At 40.4% G+C, this 17,778-nt stretch overlaps 1 protein-coding gene across 1 annotated transcript in view; it reads left to right on the plus strand.

Moving 5' to 3' along the window:
* The window catches only part of COL9A1 (collagen type IX alpha 1 chain), an 88,367-nt gene that overhangs the window by 20,174 nt on the left and 50,415 nt on the right, over positions 1 to 17,778 (plus strand). Inside the window, exons 6-17 of the mRNA XM_041766696.1 lie at positions 706 to 789; positions 1,532 to 1,552; positions 3,031 to 3,105; positions 3,421 to 3,456; positions 3,582 to 3,644; positions 10,821 to 10,874; positions 11,133 to 11,168; positions 12,972 to 12,995; positions 13,816 to 13,869; positions 15,159 to 15,212; positions 16,111 to 16,143; positions 16,926 to 16,982. Coding sequence (XP_041622630.1) covers positions 706 to 789; positions 1,532 to 1,552; positions 3,031 to 3,105; positions 3,421 to 3,456; positions 3,582 to 3,644; positions 10,821 to 10,874; positions 11,133 to 11,168; positions 12,972 to 12,995; positions 13,816 to 13,869; positions 15,159 to 15,212; positions 16,111 to 16,143; positions 16,926 to 16,982 — 591 coding nt within the window. The remainder of the gene's footprint in view (positions 1 to 705; positions 790 to 1,531; positions 1,553 to 3,030; positions 3,106 to 3,420; positions 3,457 to 3,581; positions 3,645 to 10,820; positions 10,875 to 11,132; positions 11,169 to 12,971; positions 12,996 to 13,815; positions 13,870 to 15,158; positions 15,213 to 16,110; positions 16,144 to 16,925; positions 16,983 to 17,778) is intronic.

Consider the following 17,778-nt stretch of genomic DNA (forward strand, 5'->3'; position numbering starts at 1 on the left):
GGAGCCAAAGACAGACGCTCAACCGCTGAGCCACCCAGGTGTCTCGATAATACCAAATTTAGATGTTTTCTATTCTCTTGTTTTTTCCCCTGAGGTCTAGGTTTCCTTCTCATTCCTTCCATTTCTAGTCCTTCCTATTTCCATTTTCAACTGTGAGTACTCCATGGAGAATGTTTTCTCTAGCATGCAAGTTTTTTCCAGGACTGGATTTTCTTTCCCCTCCTTTCCCTAGGTGCCATCTCTTTGGCTATCTCTGTCTCTAATCTCCCAAGTTAACTTTTAGCACATGTGTTCTTTGTGAAGTTCAGTAGGCCTGGATTCCATGACCCTCATCTTGGCTTGTCACTGGGACGGTTTCTTGTTCTCTCGGGACCTTATTTTAATAGAACCTGCATCTTGAGGATGTGGGAAAGACAGAAATGGAAAGTCAGTGCCAGTTCCTGCCTAGGGCTCTGCTGGGATACTGCAGAGCTACAAGCATCTATATTCACGCATCAGAGAAACTTGGGAAGGGCTTCTAGCCCATTTCCATTGGAAAAATCTGTATTCAAGGAACAAGAGTACTGGTCCACTGAGGTCAACTGGTTCAAATTGGTCTCCAGTCACTTAACAATTGGACCACACTTACAAACCCATCTCTCTCTTAAATGATTTGCTTCTGTCCTCCAAAAGAATCTGAATTGACTATCTGTTATTTTTCTCCAGTTTGAACTTCAGTGGATGCTGATTCATTGTGACCCACTACGCCCCAGGAGAGAGACTTGCCATGAGCTGCCAGTTCGGGTAACTGTGAGTCCTTTGACCACCTGCAAAGGACACTTCCACCCAGCCTACCTCCCTTCAACTCCTTCAACTCCCCACCTCCTTGCTCTTTTTCTAAGGAGCTCAGGCTTTCCTGTTGGGACCAGATAGATACTAAGGTAGCACCACTCACAGCCTGCCAAGTAGAAACCACCTCGGGGTGTCTGGTTCTACCTTTGGTGGCTTACTATCCTCAGTCCTCCCCCCTCAAACATTTCTCCTGAGAACACTGGCTGTCCATTCGCGGCCCATAGTGGACAGCGAGAGCCTACACTTGGGCGAAGGGGCAGAGGCAGAAGCGGAGGCAGACGTGCCTGTGAGGCGGCGGGGAAAGGGTTAAGGGGGACTGTTGTCATTCTATCCGGCCTCCAGCCCGCAAGCTCTCCTCCAATCCCCAGGACCCTCTCCAGGGCCATTCATAAACAGGAGGAACGTAGTCGTCCAGGCTGGGCACCTCTGCAAAGACGAACTACTCCCGGGGGCGCTTTCTGCCGGGGAGAAGTGCACTTGATGCGTGTGACGGGTCCGGAAGCCTAGCGGGGCGGCCGAGGCAGTGTCCGCCCAGGGGCTTAGCAGAGGGTGGCGGGCATGGCCTGGACGGCGCGGGATCGAGGGGCCTTAGGGCTGCGACTGCTGCTGTCTGGGCTCTGCTTGTGCATGGCTCAAGTAAGTTGTGCTGGAGTGTGGCGGGTGGGGAGAGCCTTCTCACTTTCTGTCTTTTCTCCTCCAGCCCAGCGAGACCGCGGACCAGGTAAGCGGAGGGCGAGTGTTTGCACTTTCCTAGTGCACGCAGGGGAAAGTGGAGGAGCAGCCGTCGCAGAGCTCTCCTTGGGCTCTTGGCCACGTTCTTCCTCCAGCCTTGAGCACCTGCAGCGAGTACCGTCGGAGTGGGGACCCCAAATGACCCTTAGGTCGGGAAAGGCGTCCTCTCCCCCTCCTTGGCCCCAACACTGCAGGCAGAGGTTCCGAAGGCCTTTAGTGACTTGGGACCGGTCGCTAAACTTGGGCCGTTTACCAGGTTGCTTCTTGACTCCCCCACTTCGCCCCTCCTGGTTGCATTCAAGAGCCAGGCCTGGCTGGAGAGGGCGGGAATTCAGGCTAGCGGCGCTGCAGCTCCCCCTCCCGCTCCAGCAGCCGGCGGTGGCCGCACTAGACCCCGAGCCCCGCCGGCCGGGCCGCCGCTCCGGGACAGGAACCGGGCGGCCTTGGCTGGCATCAGTCATAATTTCAGCATTTCCCGAGGGCTCCGGCGTCTCCTCCCTCCCGCGCCGTAGAGGACCCGGCGGGGGCGGGTGAGCCCAGTCGAGGTTTGAGGTTTCACTTACAAAGACCCCATTGTAACCTGTCTGGTCATTGGGGTTTAGAGAAACAAAGTTTTCCTTGATGAAAGAAACTCCCTCCCCCCTTTCTTCTTCTTTTTTTAAATTAGGAGAGGGGAAAAAAAAAATCCCACATTCCCTAAGCAACATGCTCCTGCTATTTTCAGACGCCAGTATTCCCTCTAGCACCATCAAAGCTTAGCTGTTTGCAAGCGATAAAAGCAGTAATACCCTAGGGTCAGTCTGAAATTTGGTGTAGTTTTAAAGCGAGGTGCAAAGACCTCATGCAAGAAGAGTGTCACTGCAGGTAAGTCCGAAATAAGGCCAGGGCCTTCCTGGGTGTCAAGGCTCTTTGCCCCCACGCTCCCCAGTTTTCCTCCAGCATTTCTCCCTGATTTCTAGTGGACCTAGAAAAATTTACAAAATGATTCTGGAATCATCTGGAGAAGTGCCTCCATTCTGAGCGGTTCCGTTTTGGCCCCAACACTGACTCTCAGTTACTAATCAAATCGAGGTAGTTAATGAGCACCATTTCGTTACTGAATCCTTATTTATTTATTTATTTATTTGCTGAATCCCTTTTTAAAAAAGAGGCAAAAGGCCTTCCTTTCCTCAAGACCTCTTTTGGTTTAATGGTCTCTGTAGGGGTGAGGTCCTGTGGCCCCAGTGCCCACCTTGGGGCCTAGATCCTACTCCAACCACACTAGTAAGACTCATTCAAAACATGGAGGAACCAGAGAAACCTGGGGTCAGCTTGGGAGTTTCCTACTTGTTGATGGGCTTCAAAACTCCTTCCTCCAAAGGGAAGTGTCCAAAGGAAGGGTGGAAGTGGGGGGCCTCAGGACGTTGTGCCCAGTTTCTCCTTGTTGCCCAAAGTGCTCCATTAACCCGCATGTGCTGTTTTTGTCAGAGAGGTCCCCCGGGCGTGCAGGGGCCCCCGGGGCCCCCCGGCCCCCCTGGAGTTCCAGGCATCGATGGCATCGACGTAAGTTTCCACGTCCAGGGCTCTGTTCCTCCAGTCTGGCCGGTCCCTAACCCTTTCTCCTGAGGCTGATGGGGTTTTTGATCCGACCAGATGCCCGGCTAGGGCTTGGGTGAGGGCTGGGGTGGATCCTAGGAGCCTGGGGATTTTCGGAGGGATAAGGAAGCCGCATTCAGTTGTCCCCATTGGTCCCTCTCCACCATTTTTCACCCCGTCCCCGTCCCCGATGCGTGCGGAGAGCACGCGTGTGAGTCTCCCAGCTGGGTCCTCGGCGCCTCCACTCATGGACTGCTCTCGCCTTTTCTACTCCCCCTTCAGGGTGACCGAGGTCCCAAGGGTCCCCCGGGCCCCCCGGTAAGTTGATGAGCGCATTCGCTCTTCGCTTCTCTTCTTTAGACGCGGTTCGCAGCCCGGTGAATCCCTAGAGTCTCAGTGTCGCCTCTTTCTCTGTCTCCCGACCTCGCCCCCTCCCCGCTCAGGGTCCTGCTGGAGAACCGGGCAAGCCAGGAGCTCCGGGCAAGCCGGGCACGCCGGGCGCGGACGTGAGTGGGCGGGGCGGGGCGGGGCGGGGCGGGGCGGGGCGGGGGGCCTCTGCGGGAGGGGTGCTGGGGCGCTGAGCTGGGCCGTGCGCTCCCGGGGGCCGGGGGGCGTGGAGACGTGGAGGCGGCCGCTCCCGCGAAGGGTCCTGCGAGGAGCGAGGATGGAGACGCCTCGCAGGACCCGGCGCTGCCTTACCTGCCCTCGGGAAACACCCCCGGGCTCGGGGTTCCTGCCCCAACAGTCCGCTCTTTCCTCGCTCGCCCCCGCTCCCCAACGCTCAGCCCCGCGGCCCGCACGGGGTGGGGGTGGGGGGGAAGAGGAGGTTTTTTTTTTAAATAATTTATTTATTCATGATAAAGAGAAAGAGAGAGAGAGAGGCAGAGACACAGGCAGAGGGAGAAGCAGGCTCCATGCAGGGAGCCCGATGGGGGACTCGATCCCGGGTCTCCAGGGTCACGCCCTGGGCTGAAGGCGGTGCTAAACCGCTAGGCCACCCAGGGATCCTCGGTTTTTTATTTTCTTTAAAGATTTTATTTATTTATTCATGAGACACACACACATACACACACGCACACACACACATAGACACACACACACACAGAGGCACAGACAGGCAGAGGGAGAAGCAGGCTCCATGCAGGGAGCCGGACGTGGGACTCATCCAGGTGTCCAGGGTCACGCCGGGGCTGAAGGCGGCGCTAAATTGCTGAGCCCCCCCCCCCCCGCGCCCCGGGGGCTGCCCAGGAGGGGGTTTTATCGCGCTCGGCTGGGGCCTCTCAGCGGGTCGCCTTCCGTCCTGCCCTTTCGTAGGCACCTCCTAGATTAATTTAGGAGAGGACCTGTAGGCAGGCGAAGGGGCAGAGGACTGAATCCTGAAGAAGAGAAATAAGAAAGATACCTCTGAGGGAGGCCCGGAAAAAAAATCCCGAAATGAATGGGCTGTGGGGGTGGGGGGTAGAGGGGTGGGGCAGGGGCTGGGAATTGGTCAGCACACACAGAATAGGAAATTCACCACTAGTTTTCCTCTTTCCATGTTTTCTTGATTGGCATCACTGACAGAAATAAGCGAGTAGGGTTGCTTGGAAGTTGGGAATCAGCGTCCTTTCTCCAATTTACCTACCTCTACAGCTCTCCCTCCCCTTGATTGAAGAAAGCTCCGCTGTATTGTAGTATAAACCTAACAGTAAATACTATTTCCTCAGAGCATAATGACCTCAGGACTTTCTGCTTCTCCTGTCTCTATGTGCTGGATTAATACGTACTGAAGTCCTACTGCAGGCCAGTCCTTGACTTTAAAACTGGGATACAAAGTGAAGTAAAATAAAATTATCGGTTCTCAGAAAACACACAGTGGTGTATTCATCAAGTTATCCTTCAAGTTACCACGTTATGTGGCTTCCAAAACCTGAAGACTTTTCTAAATCAAAGAAAGCACCTGAAAATCTATGATTAATGATTATAATTCCCAAGAATTTCTGACTAGAATTTATACATATGGAAGAAAAAACCGCTAGGTTTTAGTGTTTATAAGTTATGCTTTTTTTTTAGATTTTTATTTATTTACTCATGAGAGACAGAGAGAGAGGCAGAGACTCAGAGAGAGGGAGAAGCAGGCCCCACGCAGGGAGCCTGATGTGGGATTCGATCCTGAGTCTACAGGATCACGCCCTGGGCTGAAGGCGGCGCTAAACCGCTAAGCCACCCTGGCTGCCCAAGATGTGCTTTCTTTATAAAGATTACCACTATGAGGGTATTTGTCTATGCTACTTGGTACTTTAGGAAAGATTTTGTTTTACAGTTCATAGCCACAAGTTTGAACTTTCTGTGTGATTGTGCAAGAATCCCCCAAGAACTAATATTTGGATAATACAAACTGAAATTATATAACTTTTTGGTTTTCAAGTTCTTCGTGGAACACTGAATAACTTGAAGCTGTCACATCCTAATAAAAAAGTCTAATAAATACAAGGCTACTCTATAAAACAGTAGGCCAGTATGGGTTGGATTCAATTCTGCATACCTATGAAATTTGGACCTGCTTTTTGTGTGAAAAGAACGTTTATGATTACATTATTATTATTATTATTAATTTTTGTGGTGGCTGAAGCATAAACTAATCACCTGAAGTCTTCCCTTGGTATTGAGTTGAAATATTTCAGAGAGAGGGCTAGAGTTATCTGTGCATCAGTTTAATGGTGCTTTTGTAACTGGCTCAATGCTACAAACTCTTCTTTACCCTTTACCATAAGGTCATAAAGACAATGCCTGGTTTTCCTTTACAAAGTAATTCCCCCCATTTAAGCAAATTTTGGATAAACAAATGAAAATGTTTAAAAATCTTTAAAGGTACAATATAGTTAAGAATTACAAGGAGTGTTTAGTCTTTGTCTATAGTTGAGTTGCAGTATCATAGTAAGACATTCATGTATGCCAATATTTTAGGCATTTCCTAGAATAGAAGTTAACTATAAGCAAAAAGTTAACTTTACTGGGATCCCTGGGTGGCACAGCGGTTTGGCGCCTGCCTTTGGCCCAGGGCGCGATCCTGGAGACCCGGGATCAAATCCCACGTCGGGCTCCCGGTGCATGGAGCCTGCTTCTCCCTCTGCCTGTGTCTCTGCCTCTCTCTCTCTCTCTCTGTGACTATCATAAATAAATAATAATAAAAAAAAATAAAATAAAGTCTTTGTCAAACTCCTACATTATATTAAATTTGATCTGGAATGAAGTCATGTTTCAATTGGTAATTTAAGTGCTTATCTTTAAAAAAAAAAAAAAAAAAAGAAAAAAAAAAAAGTTAACTTTACTAATATGCATTTGTGTAGGATTTTTTTTTCCTCAAATGCAGTCACAAACATTATTTCCTTTAACCTTACAATAACCTGGAAGGCAAGTTTGGCTAATATTATTCTCCACAGATAAGAAAACTGAATAATTTTGAGGATAAGTAGTTTCCCTAGAGTTATTTAGTGGTTAAGATAGTGAAAGAAACTAGATTCCTTCATTTTTAGACTCACTCTCTTTCCAGATAGTTTTGCCTCATGTGGATACAAATGAATATCTTAAATAGATGAATAATCAGAGAAAATAGAAAAAGAATGATAGTAAATTTTTAGTATCTGAATTCTCAGCCAAGAAAAATGCTACGGGCAAATTCAATGGATAATAAAAATAACTTATAATTGGTCTTTTCTTTTTTTTAATTATTTATTTATTTATTTATTTATTTATTTATTTATTTATTAGTCACACACACACACACACACACACAGAGAGAGAGAGAGAGAGGCAGAGACACAGGCAGAGGGAGAAGCAGGCTCCATGCACTGGGAGCCCGATGTGGGATTCGATCCCGGGTCTCCAGGATCGCGCCCTGGGCCAAAGGCAGGCGCTAAACCGCTGCGCCACCCAGGGATCCCTAATTGGTCTTTTCTAATTATTTGTAAATATAGATATGATTCCACCAGATTTTGAAATGGAACCACATGGGACTTACAAGATTCTGACTCACTGTATTCTTTGGCTCATTTGACATTTTAAACAAATCTTTTACCTTAAATTGAGACTAGACATTGAGAAAAATGAGAAATCAGTAAATGTAGAGTTTGCTGTTTGTTTGTCCCTGGCCATAGGGGAGCTAAGTAAGCAGGAGAGGTCTAATGATCTATTCTTGTTAGGTGAGCCTGAGTGTAGTGGTGAGACCTTAAACCTCCAACCTCTTTGTCTTCTGCAATTTGGTTCATTGTAAAGCTGTACTTTTTGGTAACGTTAACAAACGGTTAATCAGATGATGTTTGGAAGAATACAGAAAGAACATGATTTAAAGAGTAATTACCCTAAGTGAAGTGGATTTTTTTGACAGAAAATGTAAAAGATTCATGGCAGCTATACTTGTGGAATTATGTCTTGAGTCTCATTTATGTCTATGTCTATGAGCTGATTAGTTCGAATGCTGGAAGGAAATTACTGTTGATGGCTGGTGTTGTCTGCCAAGCAGCAGCATGAAAGTTCAGAACATAGCTTTAATATCACCTCATATAGAACTTTATCTTCATAAACATTCATATGAAAGCAATTCTTTCTGCCACTGGTAATATTTTTCTCTGTCAATTCTTTGACAAATAAGAATTTTTGAAAATTGGAATTTGTATGTGTATGCAAATGTAAATGTGGGAGATTATAGATATATATGTAGATGTAAAATTAGAGAAGTTAGAGCTTGGTTATAACCTTATGCCCAAAGGACAACTGTGTTATTATCAATAATCAATAGAGATGTTCTGATTGGCACTATTTGCTGTGATATGCTTAGTGAGCTCTGAAAACAATATTTTATACATTCTTATAGCATCCATCTTAGATAGGCAGAAGAATTAGAATTGAATATGGGAATTACAGTTAAACCATGCCACTTGTTATAGGAAGGAGGATAGAAAATCCTCTGGCTATATATAACTATTATCCCTGGCAGATGTTTATATGATTAGAATAGTGAGTTATTAAGGAATTATTATGAAAGGTCAGTGTTAAGTGGAAATAGTCAGACATCAAAGAAGTGTGAGGAGGCCATGAAATACAGTGCCCATGGTTAATATCTAGATTTTTGTTTGTTTATTCATTTGTTTGTTTGCAGAACCCCTTCTGAATGAGATTTTAAGCTGCCAGAGGGCAGAAAACATGTCTTATACTTCAGGTGAATTCTTCACAACATCTGTAGTAGTGCTGACCATATAATAATGATGATAATAAGAATAGCTGACATTTATTCAGGGCCCACTCTGCCAGGCACTGTTGTAAGCATTTGTGTATAATATCCCATTTAATTTTAAAAATTGCTGTGTCAGGTAGATATTAATATTATACATATTTTACAGATTAGGAAACGGAGGAAGTATACAGTTAAGCAACTTGTCATGGTTATGCAGCTCATAAGTGGCAAAGTTGGGATTTGAACCCTAAATAAAGATGATGTAGAAGGCTAAGTGTAATATCCTTCCATGTAATAGACTAACCTAAATTAAATATTCAGTGCTCATGTGTTGAGTATGTGTTAGATGCCAGGGCCAGTGTGCCAGGATTATAATGGACATGTAGTTCTTGTCCTTATGGAGCTTATACTTTTCTATGTACCTATTTCATAACAGAATTCACTATAACATCTGACACCTAAATGTATTATTGATTTATTATTATTTTTTAAAGATTTTATTTATTTATTCATGGGAGACACAGAGAGAGGAAGAGACACAGGCAGAGGGAGAAGTAGACTCCCTGTGGGAAGCCCAATGTGGGACTCGATCCCAGGACTCCAGGATCATGACCTGAACCAAAGGCAGAGGCTCAGTCACTGGGCCACCCAGGTGCCCCTGTATTATCAATTTAATTCAAAGAACTTCCTAGTGATCGATATAATTTATCATGTGTTATAGAAGGTACTTTAAATAAGAAGTGACTTGGAAGCAGCCTCCATGTTGTCTAACAATTTACTTGGTTCTGGTTTATTATTATGCAGGTGAAATTCTATCATATATAGTAGCTATTGTTCACCAATCTTGTCAGTTATTCCAGTCACAGACTGAAGATTGTTAGTTGGTTGCATGTGTGGGAATTGATCAGGATTGTTTTTGGAGGGTATATATAGAATGTGGGAGTTAGGGGTTCCATTAGTCAAATGTGTTCAGAGGTTTGTAAAATCTTTGTGCCATATGTGCCTGCAGAGGGTGCTCCTGGATGTATCATTTGTTTACGAAAATCAAAAGCCAAAGTTTCATTACTCCAGGTGCTCAGCAGTTCTAAATTACAGTGCAGTACTTAGACTCAGGTGACTGAAACTCAGTCTGTGAAAAATTGTTTTATGTGTGTTTAATAATTTTCTTTGGTAAAATTTCAATAGTTAACATTTTCAACTCATTTTTTTCTACTTCCTTTGATTCACACTTTGGAGTTGTAAGGGAAATGGATTGATGTAGAGAAATGTAAAAATGGTGGTCAATGAACTAGTTGTCTATATAAATTACATGGAAGCATTTTAGTGATATTTGTGTAAACTCTGACAGATTAAATATGGATATTGGAGATCCCTTTTTAAGTAGGGCTTTCATTTTTGCAAGGAATCCCTCCTCAATTAATACCATTTGAGTCTTTGTTCAAAATCTTGATAATAGTTTTGTAAGATGTTTATTTATGCATGCACATGTATGTGTACACATATGTATATACATATATACACACAGATACACATACACATTTATCTTTGGCAAGGTATAACTTCAAGATTACATTATAAATGATATCTAAGAGTGTCAGAATAAAGAAAAAATAAAAAAATGCATCATCATCAAATATGGAAAATCAAGTGTACGTATATTGTTATTAATGCTTTAAGATTTATTTTAAAGATGATAGTAAAAAACAAGTACTGGTAGGGAATTAGAATGTTTGGAGGATATGCTTTAACAATTGCTTAGTATTCAATATGATAGTTATAAATGCATTTTATAGTAATTGGCTTAAATTCTATGTACCAAGTGACACACATGAAAATATATACTTAAAGCTATTTTTACTAAGGAAGATAATGTAGAGACACTCATCTTCTCAAACATTTTACTTTAAAAGTTAAGTTCTTCAATAAGCAATTGTTATTGCTGGAAGATGGCTAGAGGGTTTTAGATGGCTAAAGGCAATAATGAGGTTGAATATTTTAAATTTCTATTGAAGAAACATTTTATTAACTCTATTAGACACTATTAGAAACTATTAGAGAGATAGAGACATATAGTATTTTTATTTTATAAATGAAGTAAAGGAGGTGCATAAACATGGGTAAATGACAGAGCCAAGATCTGTGGTCCCATTAGACTTAGCTATTAGAATGCTACAGTTGTTACATTGCATTTTTCCAAAGCAGAGACAAAAAATACAAAATTATTGGACTCTGTGATAATGCAGTTAGTAGGAAGTTAGGAATATGATAAAATTTATCAACAGAAAGTAACAGGAAGATTTCTTGGTAAACATTACCTTTAGTAAGAATATAGGAAAATTATTTCTTTGTAAACATTCACATCATACAAAGATAACCATTCTGTACATACTTAGTATATAAAATGCAATTATCCACTTAGGGGTTTGCCTAAGGATGCTATATTAGTTCTAACATCATCTTGCTTTGTTAGGGATTAACAGGACCTGATGGATCCCCTGGTTCTGTCGGACCAAGAGGACAAAAAGTAAGTTGGCCCTCTGCTATTAATTGCTGGTTTTAGTTAGATGCTGAAGTATAATTTTATTGTAGTGTTTGCAAATCAACTGAAAAAGTAGTCACGAAACAGAGGAAATGCACTGTTCAACTAAAATCTTGTTTTAGTTTAATTAAATTAAAAACACCAAGATGGAGTGTTTTAATGATTTCAAAATTTATGCAATTTACGTATTTACATATTCATGCTACAAAAAGCTAAGTACAATGAAGCTATTTTTATTTTTAGGGAGAACCTGGTGTTCCTGGATCTCGGGGATTTCCAGTAAGTAACTGTAAAGCGACAGAATTGAAAATCTCCTGTCTTTTTCTGCCACTGTGAAATTTTTAATTGCAGCTTTTGATATAATATGCAGCATGAAGGAGTTCAATAGACAAGTTCCCTTTCACTCCCCTTGATAGCAAACATTTCTTGCATAATAACAGCAAATCTGAATATTCGATGTTTAGAACATAGTATCACACCACTTTCTTCACAACAGGTTTTATCTCTAATGGAATATCAACCATATGATTACCAGCCTGATTACCTGGCTAGTCCCTTCCTGCACTGCCCAATCTGCCTGATTTGTGTTATTTCTAAGAGGGCTAGGTTCTTAGGCTGCTTTTCCTTTCCATTTGCTCTTTATTCCTCTTTTGTTCTTGTCATTAATCTGTATTTTTTGTCTTTGTTTTCTATTTGCACTGTTTTCATGGCCATATTTCACTGTCTGTCAACTTTTCCATTATAAGGCTATTTTCAGAAGTGAATAACTTGCTGGCCTTTCTCCCATATTTTTCCACTCAGAGCTCAACATCTTGTAGAGATACCTTTTTAAAAAACTCTGTGAAATTTGAAATTTGTCAAACATCTAGAGCTATGGTAATGAAATAACTTATTGATTACTTTGGTATTTTGAAGCATAACACATTTCCCAAATTGATTTACATATTAAAATGATCAAATAGGAGTAATTTTTCAAATGCCTTGAAAAAGCCCCATTTATTATTAAAACACACTGCTCATGTGAAATTCTTGCTCATTTTGGCTGCCTAAATAATTAGAAATAATAATATCAGTATCACACGGTGTACATTGATTCCACGAAATGCTTCATGTATGGATATTTCAGAAAAGGGAGTTTGGAATGAAAAGCTAACACAAATATGGTATCAGAGATAGCTTGAATAAAAATTATGCAAGCCAATGTAGGAGAGAAAGGAGTAATGAGGATTCCCAATGGAGAAATACTAAACCTGGAAAGCAAAGATAAAAGAGATTCAAGGCAGCTGATGTTCAGTTATATAAAATTCAACAAGCATATAGTTAGGGTTTAGCATATAGTAGGTCCTGTGGTAGGAATTGAGGTGAGGAGGATGAATAAGATATGGTGTCAATCCTTGATCACATGTAGTTCAGTGTAGCTAAAGAGATATAAAGGAGAGGGAGATGAAATAATCACTTTAAGATCAAATTCAGAATAATAAATTAAGATCGCATAGTAAGTCATGTCTGGAATGTCACCATTATATTTTCAATATCTACTAGATTTGGTGTCTGGAAGCATAATCCTATCTGTCAAAAGAGGGTGGTTTCTGTTTTTTTTTTTTTTTTATCCCCCCCTGCCTTTTTCTGTGCTGAATGTTTGTTTGGAGGAATTTCCGAACATCACGTTATAAATTATAAAGCAGTACACTATATCAGTTTTAATGTAGATTTCTTATAAAACACAACAAAAAAATCTTAAACTGTCAGGTTGTGATATGCTTCTTTGTGAATGATGTTAAGTTTTCCTGACAGCAAGCATGAATGACTTCTTTGATTTTTTTTTGTTGTTGTTGTTAAGTTTGGGGCAAGTATTATTGGTTAGCTTAGACATCAAAGGAATATTTGAGGTGCTGAAACAAGCTTCTTCCTTTAGAAGTAGAGCCATGTTTGCTTTTATTTTTAATCCAGTCCTTTCTTTAGAATGAACATCATATATTTAGTGACAAAGTTTACACTTTGTTTTTAAACTGAGTTATGTCTGTCTGTATTTATGCTGAGTTTAAATCACCTACCATAACAATTTTTATTTGAATCTTTTAGGGTCGTGGTATTCCTGGGCCTCCCGTAAGTACCATCTCTTGGTTTATTTCTATGTAGCCTTTAACAATGGCCTATTTCTCAGCTCCCAAGCTTACTCTCCAACTGATGCTACCCAGTGGTATTTATAGTGTCCTACCTACATGACCTTAGATAGCTATTATGACACACCTCTGTTCTGGTTTATTCATTTTAGAAATTTCTGTTCCATTTTAAGTAATTAAAATTTGGTCAAATGAGTTTTTGTGTCATTGGAAACCAAAACTAGCACAGATACATAATCCTAAATCAGTTACTTATCATATTTGATATCATTTATGATAGATTATAAAAACATCCATAAGTCACCATGTCTACTTATTTATTTATTTATTTATAATTGCATTTTTAAAAATAGAAGGATAATTTGCATGCAGTGTTATATTAATATCAGGTATTACGATTCAACAATTCTATACATTATTCAGTACTCACTACAATAAGTGTGGTCATCATCTGTTACCAGGCAATGTTATTACTATCTTAATGACTATGTTCTCTATGCTGGACTTTTCATCTCTGAGATTTATTTATATTGTCACTGGAAGTTTGTACCTTTTACCCCTCACCCCCACCTCCCCTCTGACGGCCACCAGTTTGTTCTCTGAATTTAAGAGTTTGTTTTTTTGTTGTTGGTTGTTTGCTTCTTTGTTTTGTTTTTTAGAGTCCACAAATAAGTAAAATCATGTGGTATTTTACTCTTTTTTACTTAGTGTAATACCCTCTAGGTCCATCTGTGTTGTTGCAAATGGCAAGATCTTATTCTTTTTTATAGTTGAGTAATGTTCCATTGCCTATATACATACAGGGCCCTCCTGGGGCAGCAGGGCTTCCTGGAGAACTTGGCCGTGTTGGACCAATTGTGAGTATTACAGTGCATCTTGATAGACATTTGCTAATTTAATAGATGACATTACTCAGGAAGGCAAATTACCCTAACTGTATGCTTTCCTCTGTAAATCCAGAAGATGGCAGATGAATTTCATTCTTGTTCATAATATTGATGGGAACCAGGGATAATAATGCTACCTCACTTTTGTAGAGTGATTTTAATTTTTTTTCCCAAAGTTTTCAGCTAAATTTTTCTTCCCAACTTCCAGAATTAGTGATCAATCAAAAGGGTGTCACCTCTATTTTATAGACTCTCAGCTGGAATTAAGGTCCAGTGTCTTTTATATTAGGCTCTCTGCGTGAAATGAAAAGTGAATAGCTGAAAATTGTTGCTAAGTATATTTATGTTAGGACCATTAAATTATAATTGAACCAACAGAACTTAACATTAGGCAATAAAGAGCTGAACTCCATACAAGAAATTGTTAGTAGTTAAGTTCTTGACATTACTATTCAATAAATATTTCAGAAATGTTGAGAAGTAGTGACATTATGTGCAGGATAGATAATTGAACACATTGAGAATAGGAGCCATGTACTATATACTTATTTTTGCTTCTCTCTAAGTTTACTATTTAATAAAATTATTCACTGAACAAATGAATAAATATGAAATGGTTGTAACATTAAATTAATTGGAAGATGCTTTTGGCTTCTTATAGTAGACCGTAAAGAAGGAAAATATATGCAAGGAGTTAACTCTAGATGTTAAGACAAATTGAAACTCATTTTCATTGAATTTAGCCATCTCTGATCTTCTATCCCATTTGCAAAATAGTATGGTGACAGGCCAAGTAATAGCTTGTGAGTGAACAGTACCAGGGAGAATCTGGCATTGCAGAGATTACCCTTCCATCCTATAGCTTCAGGTGGGGTGCAAGCCTTCTTTTGTTACCCTTATCTGGATGGCACTAGCAGCATTGGCTGTTCTAGTTCCTCTGTAAATCAACTAGAAAAATATGTAGTGTTTCCAGTTTGTTTTTGCAATAAAGTGATCATTCTGTAGAGAAGAATTGGCTTTACTTTTTTCCCCAAATCTCTTTCTGCCTTGTTTTGTTACTTTGGTGAGACTGGAGCTCCTTTATTCTTCTAGTTTTGTGCAGCTAATAGGATTATGGGCCACCCATCGATTTTAGTGGCAGGTATATACATGGCTGAGCTCTGTGGGGGTTTCTAGTAATATTCTCTTATGCCTCACCAGTTTTATGCAGTGTTTCGACATGTGTATAACCACTGTGTCACAATTTTCAAATAACTTAGGGTGACCCTGGGAGAAGAGGACCACCTGGCCCCCCTGGCCCTCCAGGACCCAGTGTAAGTTATTTGCAGCTTGAATTTTCCTGTATCTGAGAGTTAGGATTAAAGAAACCTAAGAACCAAAAATGGAAGTACTTGTTAATCAAGTCATTCTTTAAATTTCCAAAATGGCTACCAATTTTTTTTCATACATTCAGAGCATGAATAACAATAATTTAAAAAAGAGGTTTTCTCAGGGAGTGGCTTACTCATATATTTGAAGTTCCTTTGACATTTGTGATTTCTCAAATGCTCAAAACTTGGACATATTAAAGGGACATTTTCAAATGAGCTAATTTTTGCAAAGGATTTACACAATAAACAATTTAAAAAATAGGAGTTCAAATAAGAGATAATTCATACTTTATTTCTTTTTAGTTTTTTAAAAGATGTATTTATTTATTTGAGGGAGAGAAGGAGAGAAAGCGTGTGAGTCAGGGGAGGGGCAGAGGGAGAAGGAGAGAAATCCTCAAGTAGATTCCCTGCTGAACAAAGTCTAAGGCGGGACTTACTTCATTATCTTGAGATCCCAACCTGAGCTGAAATTAAGAGTCAGATGCTCATCTGACTAAGCCACCAGGGGCTCGAATAATTGATATTTTAAGTGTATGATCCAGAGCTCCCCATATTATCTATCCTATTTCTCATTTCATTTCCCTTCAGTTCCCTGAAAAAAAAAAAAAAAACAATCTACTGTAATTTAAGGTCTTCAAAAGGAATATGCCCATGTGTCAAAGTTTTTAGAATATCAGCATATTCTATGCTGCTATTTTTTTTTTCTATGCTGCTATTTGTTCCTTATATGCTATTGAACAAATAGATTTATTATATTTTTGTCCAGGGGACTTTCTAGTACTAGTAGATTTGAATTAGGTATTTAACTACATTTTTAACTTTAATATTTTATTTACTTTAGGGAACCATTGGCTTTCATGATGGAGATCCATTGGTAAGATGTTTACCTTTGAACAAAATACAGTTTAAGTCAAAGACTTAAATTCAACTGATCTTCAGATGAATTCTCTTTAAGATTATCTTGCTGGATAATCTTGGATAGCAGAGCAATCCATAGCACTAGTGGGCTAGTGGTTTGTATACACTCAGACTGCAACTGGTTTTCATTATGGAAATGTTTTTGTTTTTACATATTTTTTTTGCTTTATGACTAGGGCATCATTTTCACCAGAGCACACCAATTTCAGAAGACAGAAATCAAAGAACTCCGTCTGAGACTTGCTTTAGTTAGAGACTAATATTAAAATATTATTGGTAAACTGTACTAAATGCAATTTCGGCCAATTTGACAAGGGTTTGTTGACCTCAGGATACAGCCATTCTGGTGGAGGGGGAGGGGAAAAGGATCGGTTTGTGGTACATTGGGTTGGAAACATTTGGTGTCTGGAAGCATTTTATTTCTTTAATAAATCTGAAATAAATATGGCAAAATATTAACATTTATTAAATCTGGATGGAGAATATACAGGGAAAGCTTGTTCTATTCTCTGTACTTTTCTGTGAGCCAGGAGTATTTCTGAGTTTAAAAATGAAATTGAAAAAATTGAAAAAAGGGGTATTCAGAGTTATTTAATGAATAGCGTGTGAATTTTCCTGTATCTGAGAGTTAGGATACTAGGATACTGAAGCTGGAATCTCTAAAAAAATACCATTTTGTCATAAAGGGAGGCTCTAATTTATGCTCTCTTTACCAATCTCTCTCTCTCTCTCTGGCAGTGTCCCAATTCTTGTCCACCAGGTCGCTCAGGATATCCAGGCTTACCAGGCATGAGGGTAAGAGAATAATTTCAGTATTTTACATTAAATAGTATTATCCACAGAAAAAAAAAAATTGATCCTTTCCTGAACACTGGCCTTTCTGGTGCAAAATCCCATTTTGATGGATTAAGCAAATCTATGTTTGCTTATTCTTTGGCTTAATCTGTGGCCCCTCTCTGGTCCTAGAAACTTCAGCTGGTTCTTTTGGCAGGTACCCCCTGGGAGACATGGATGTTTGATGACACAGTACTTCTGTTGTTTAGGGACGAAATATCAATAAAATGTATTGGCTTGAGAGACTCTCTAACACCAAATTAAGGTTCCAACGTTTTCTTCCTATGGAGAAAGACTGAGAAGTAATTATATACATAATGTATTTGAAACTATTTTAGTTAAAAAATTGTCAAAACAGTGCAAAATAGGCAAGAAAAGAGACTTCCCAAAAATGTTTTTCTCTCACTCTATATCATGATTACTCCAAAATTTCCCATAAAAAACACCAAATGTTGGGGTTAAGTAGTTTTTGTTCCTTAGTGTGTGAGTCTGAAGTGATGTTGAAAGTTCCAGACCAGTGGAGTTCTGCTATGATCTGAAAGGCCCCAGGGCACTGGTTTTCCAATTATGGTTTTCTCCGAGGTTAGTTTTAGTGTGTTCCCAAGACTGCAGAAGACTTGATCGTGGATTGGTGTCTTATTTTTCACAAAGACCTACACTCTCAGAACAAGAAAGTCTCTGAGGGTGAAAGCTCTGAGAGACTTAATTTTGGAATGTTCATTTCCGCTTTGCCTCATGTTACCACCCAAACCACACA

Source organism: Vulpes lagopus, chromosome 1 (assembly GCF_018345385.1).
Source record: "Vulpes lagopus strain Blue_001 chromosome 1, ASM1834538v1, whole genome shotgun sequence".
NCBI lineage: Eukaryota > Metazoa > Chordata > Mammalia > Carnivora > Canidae > Vulpes > Vulpes lagopus.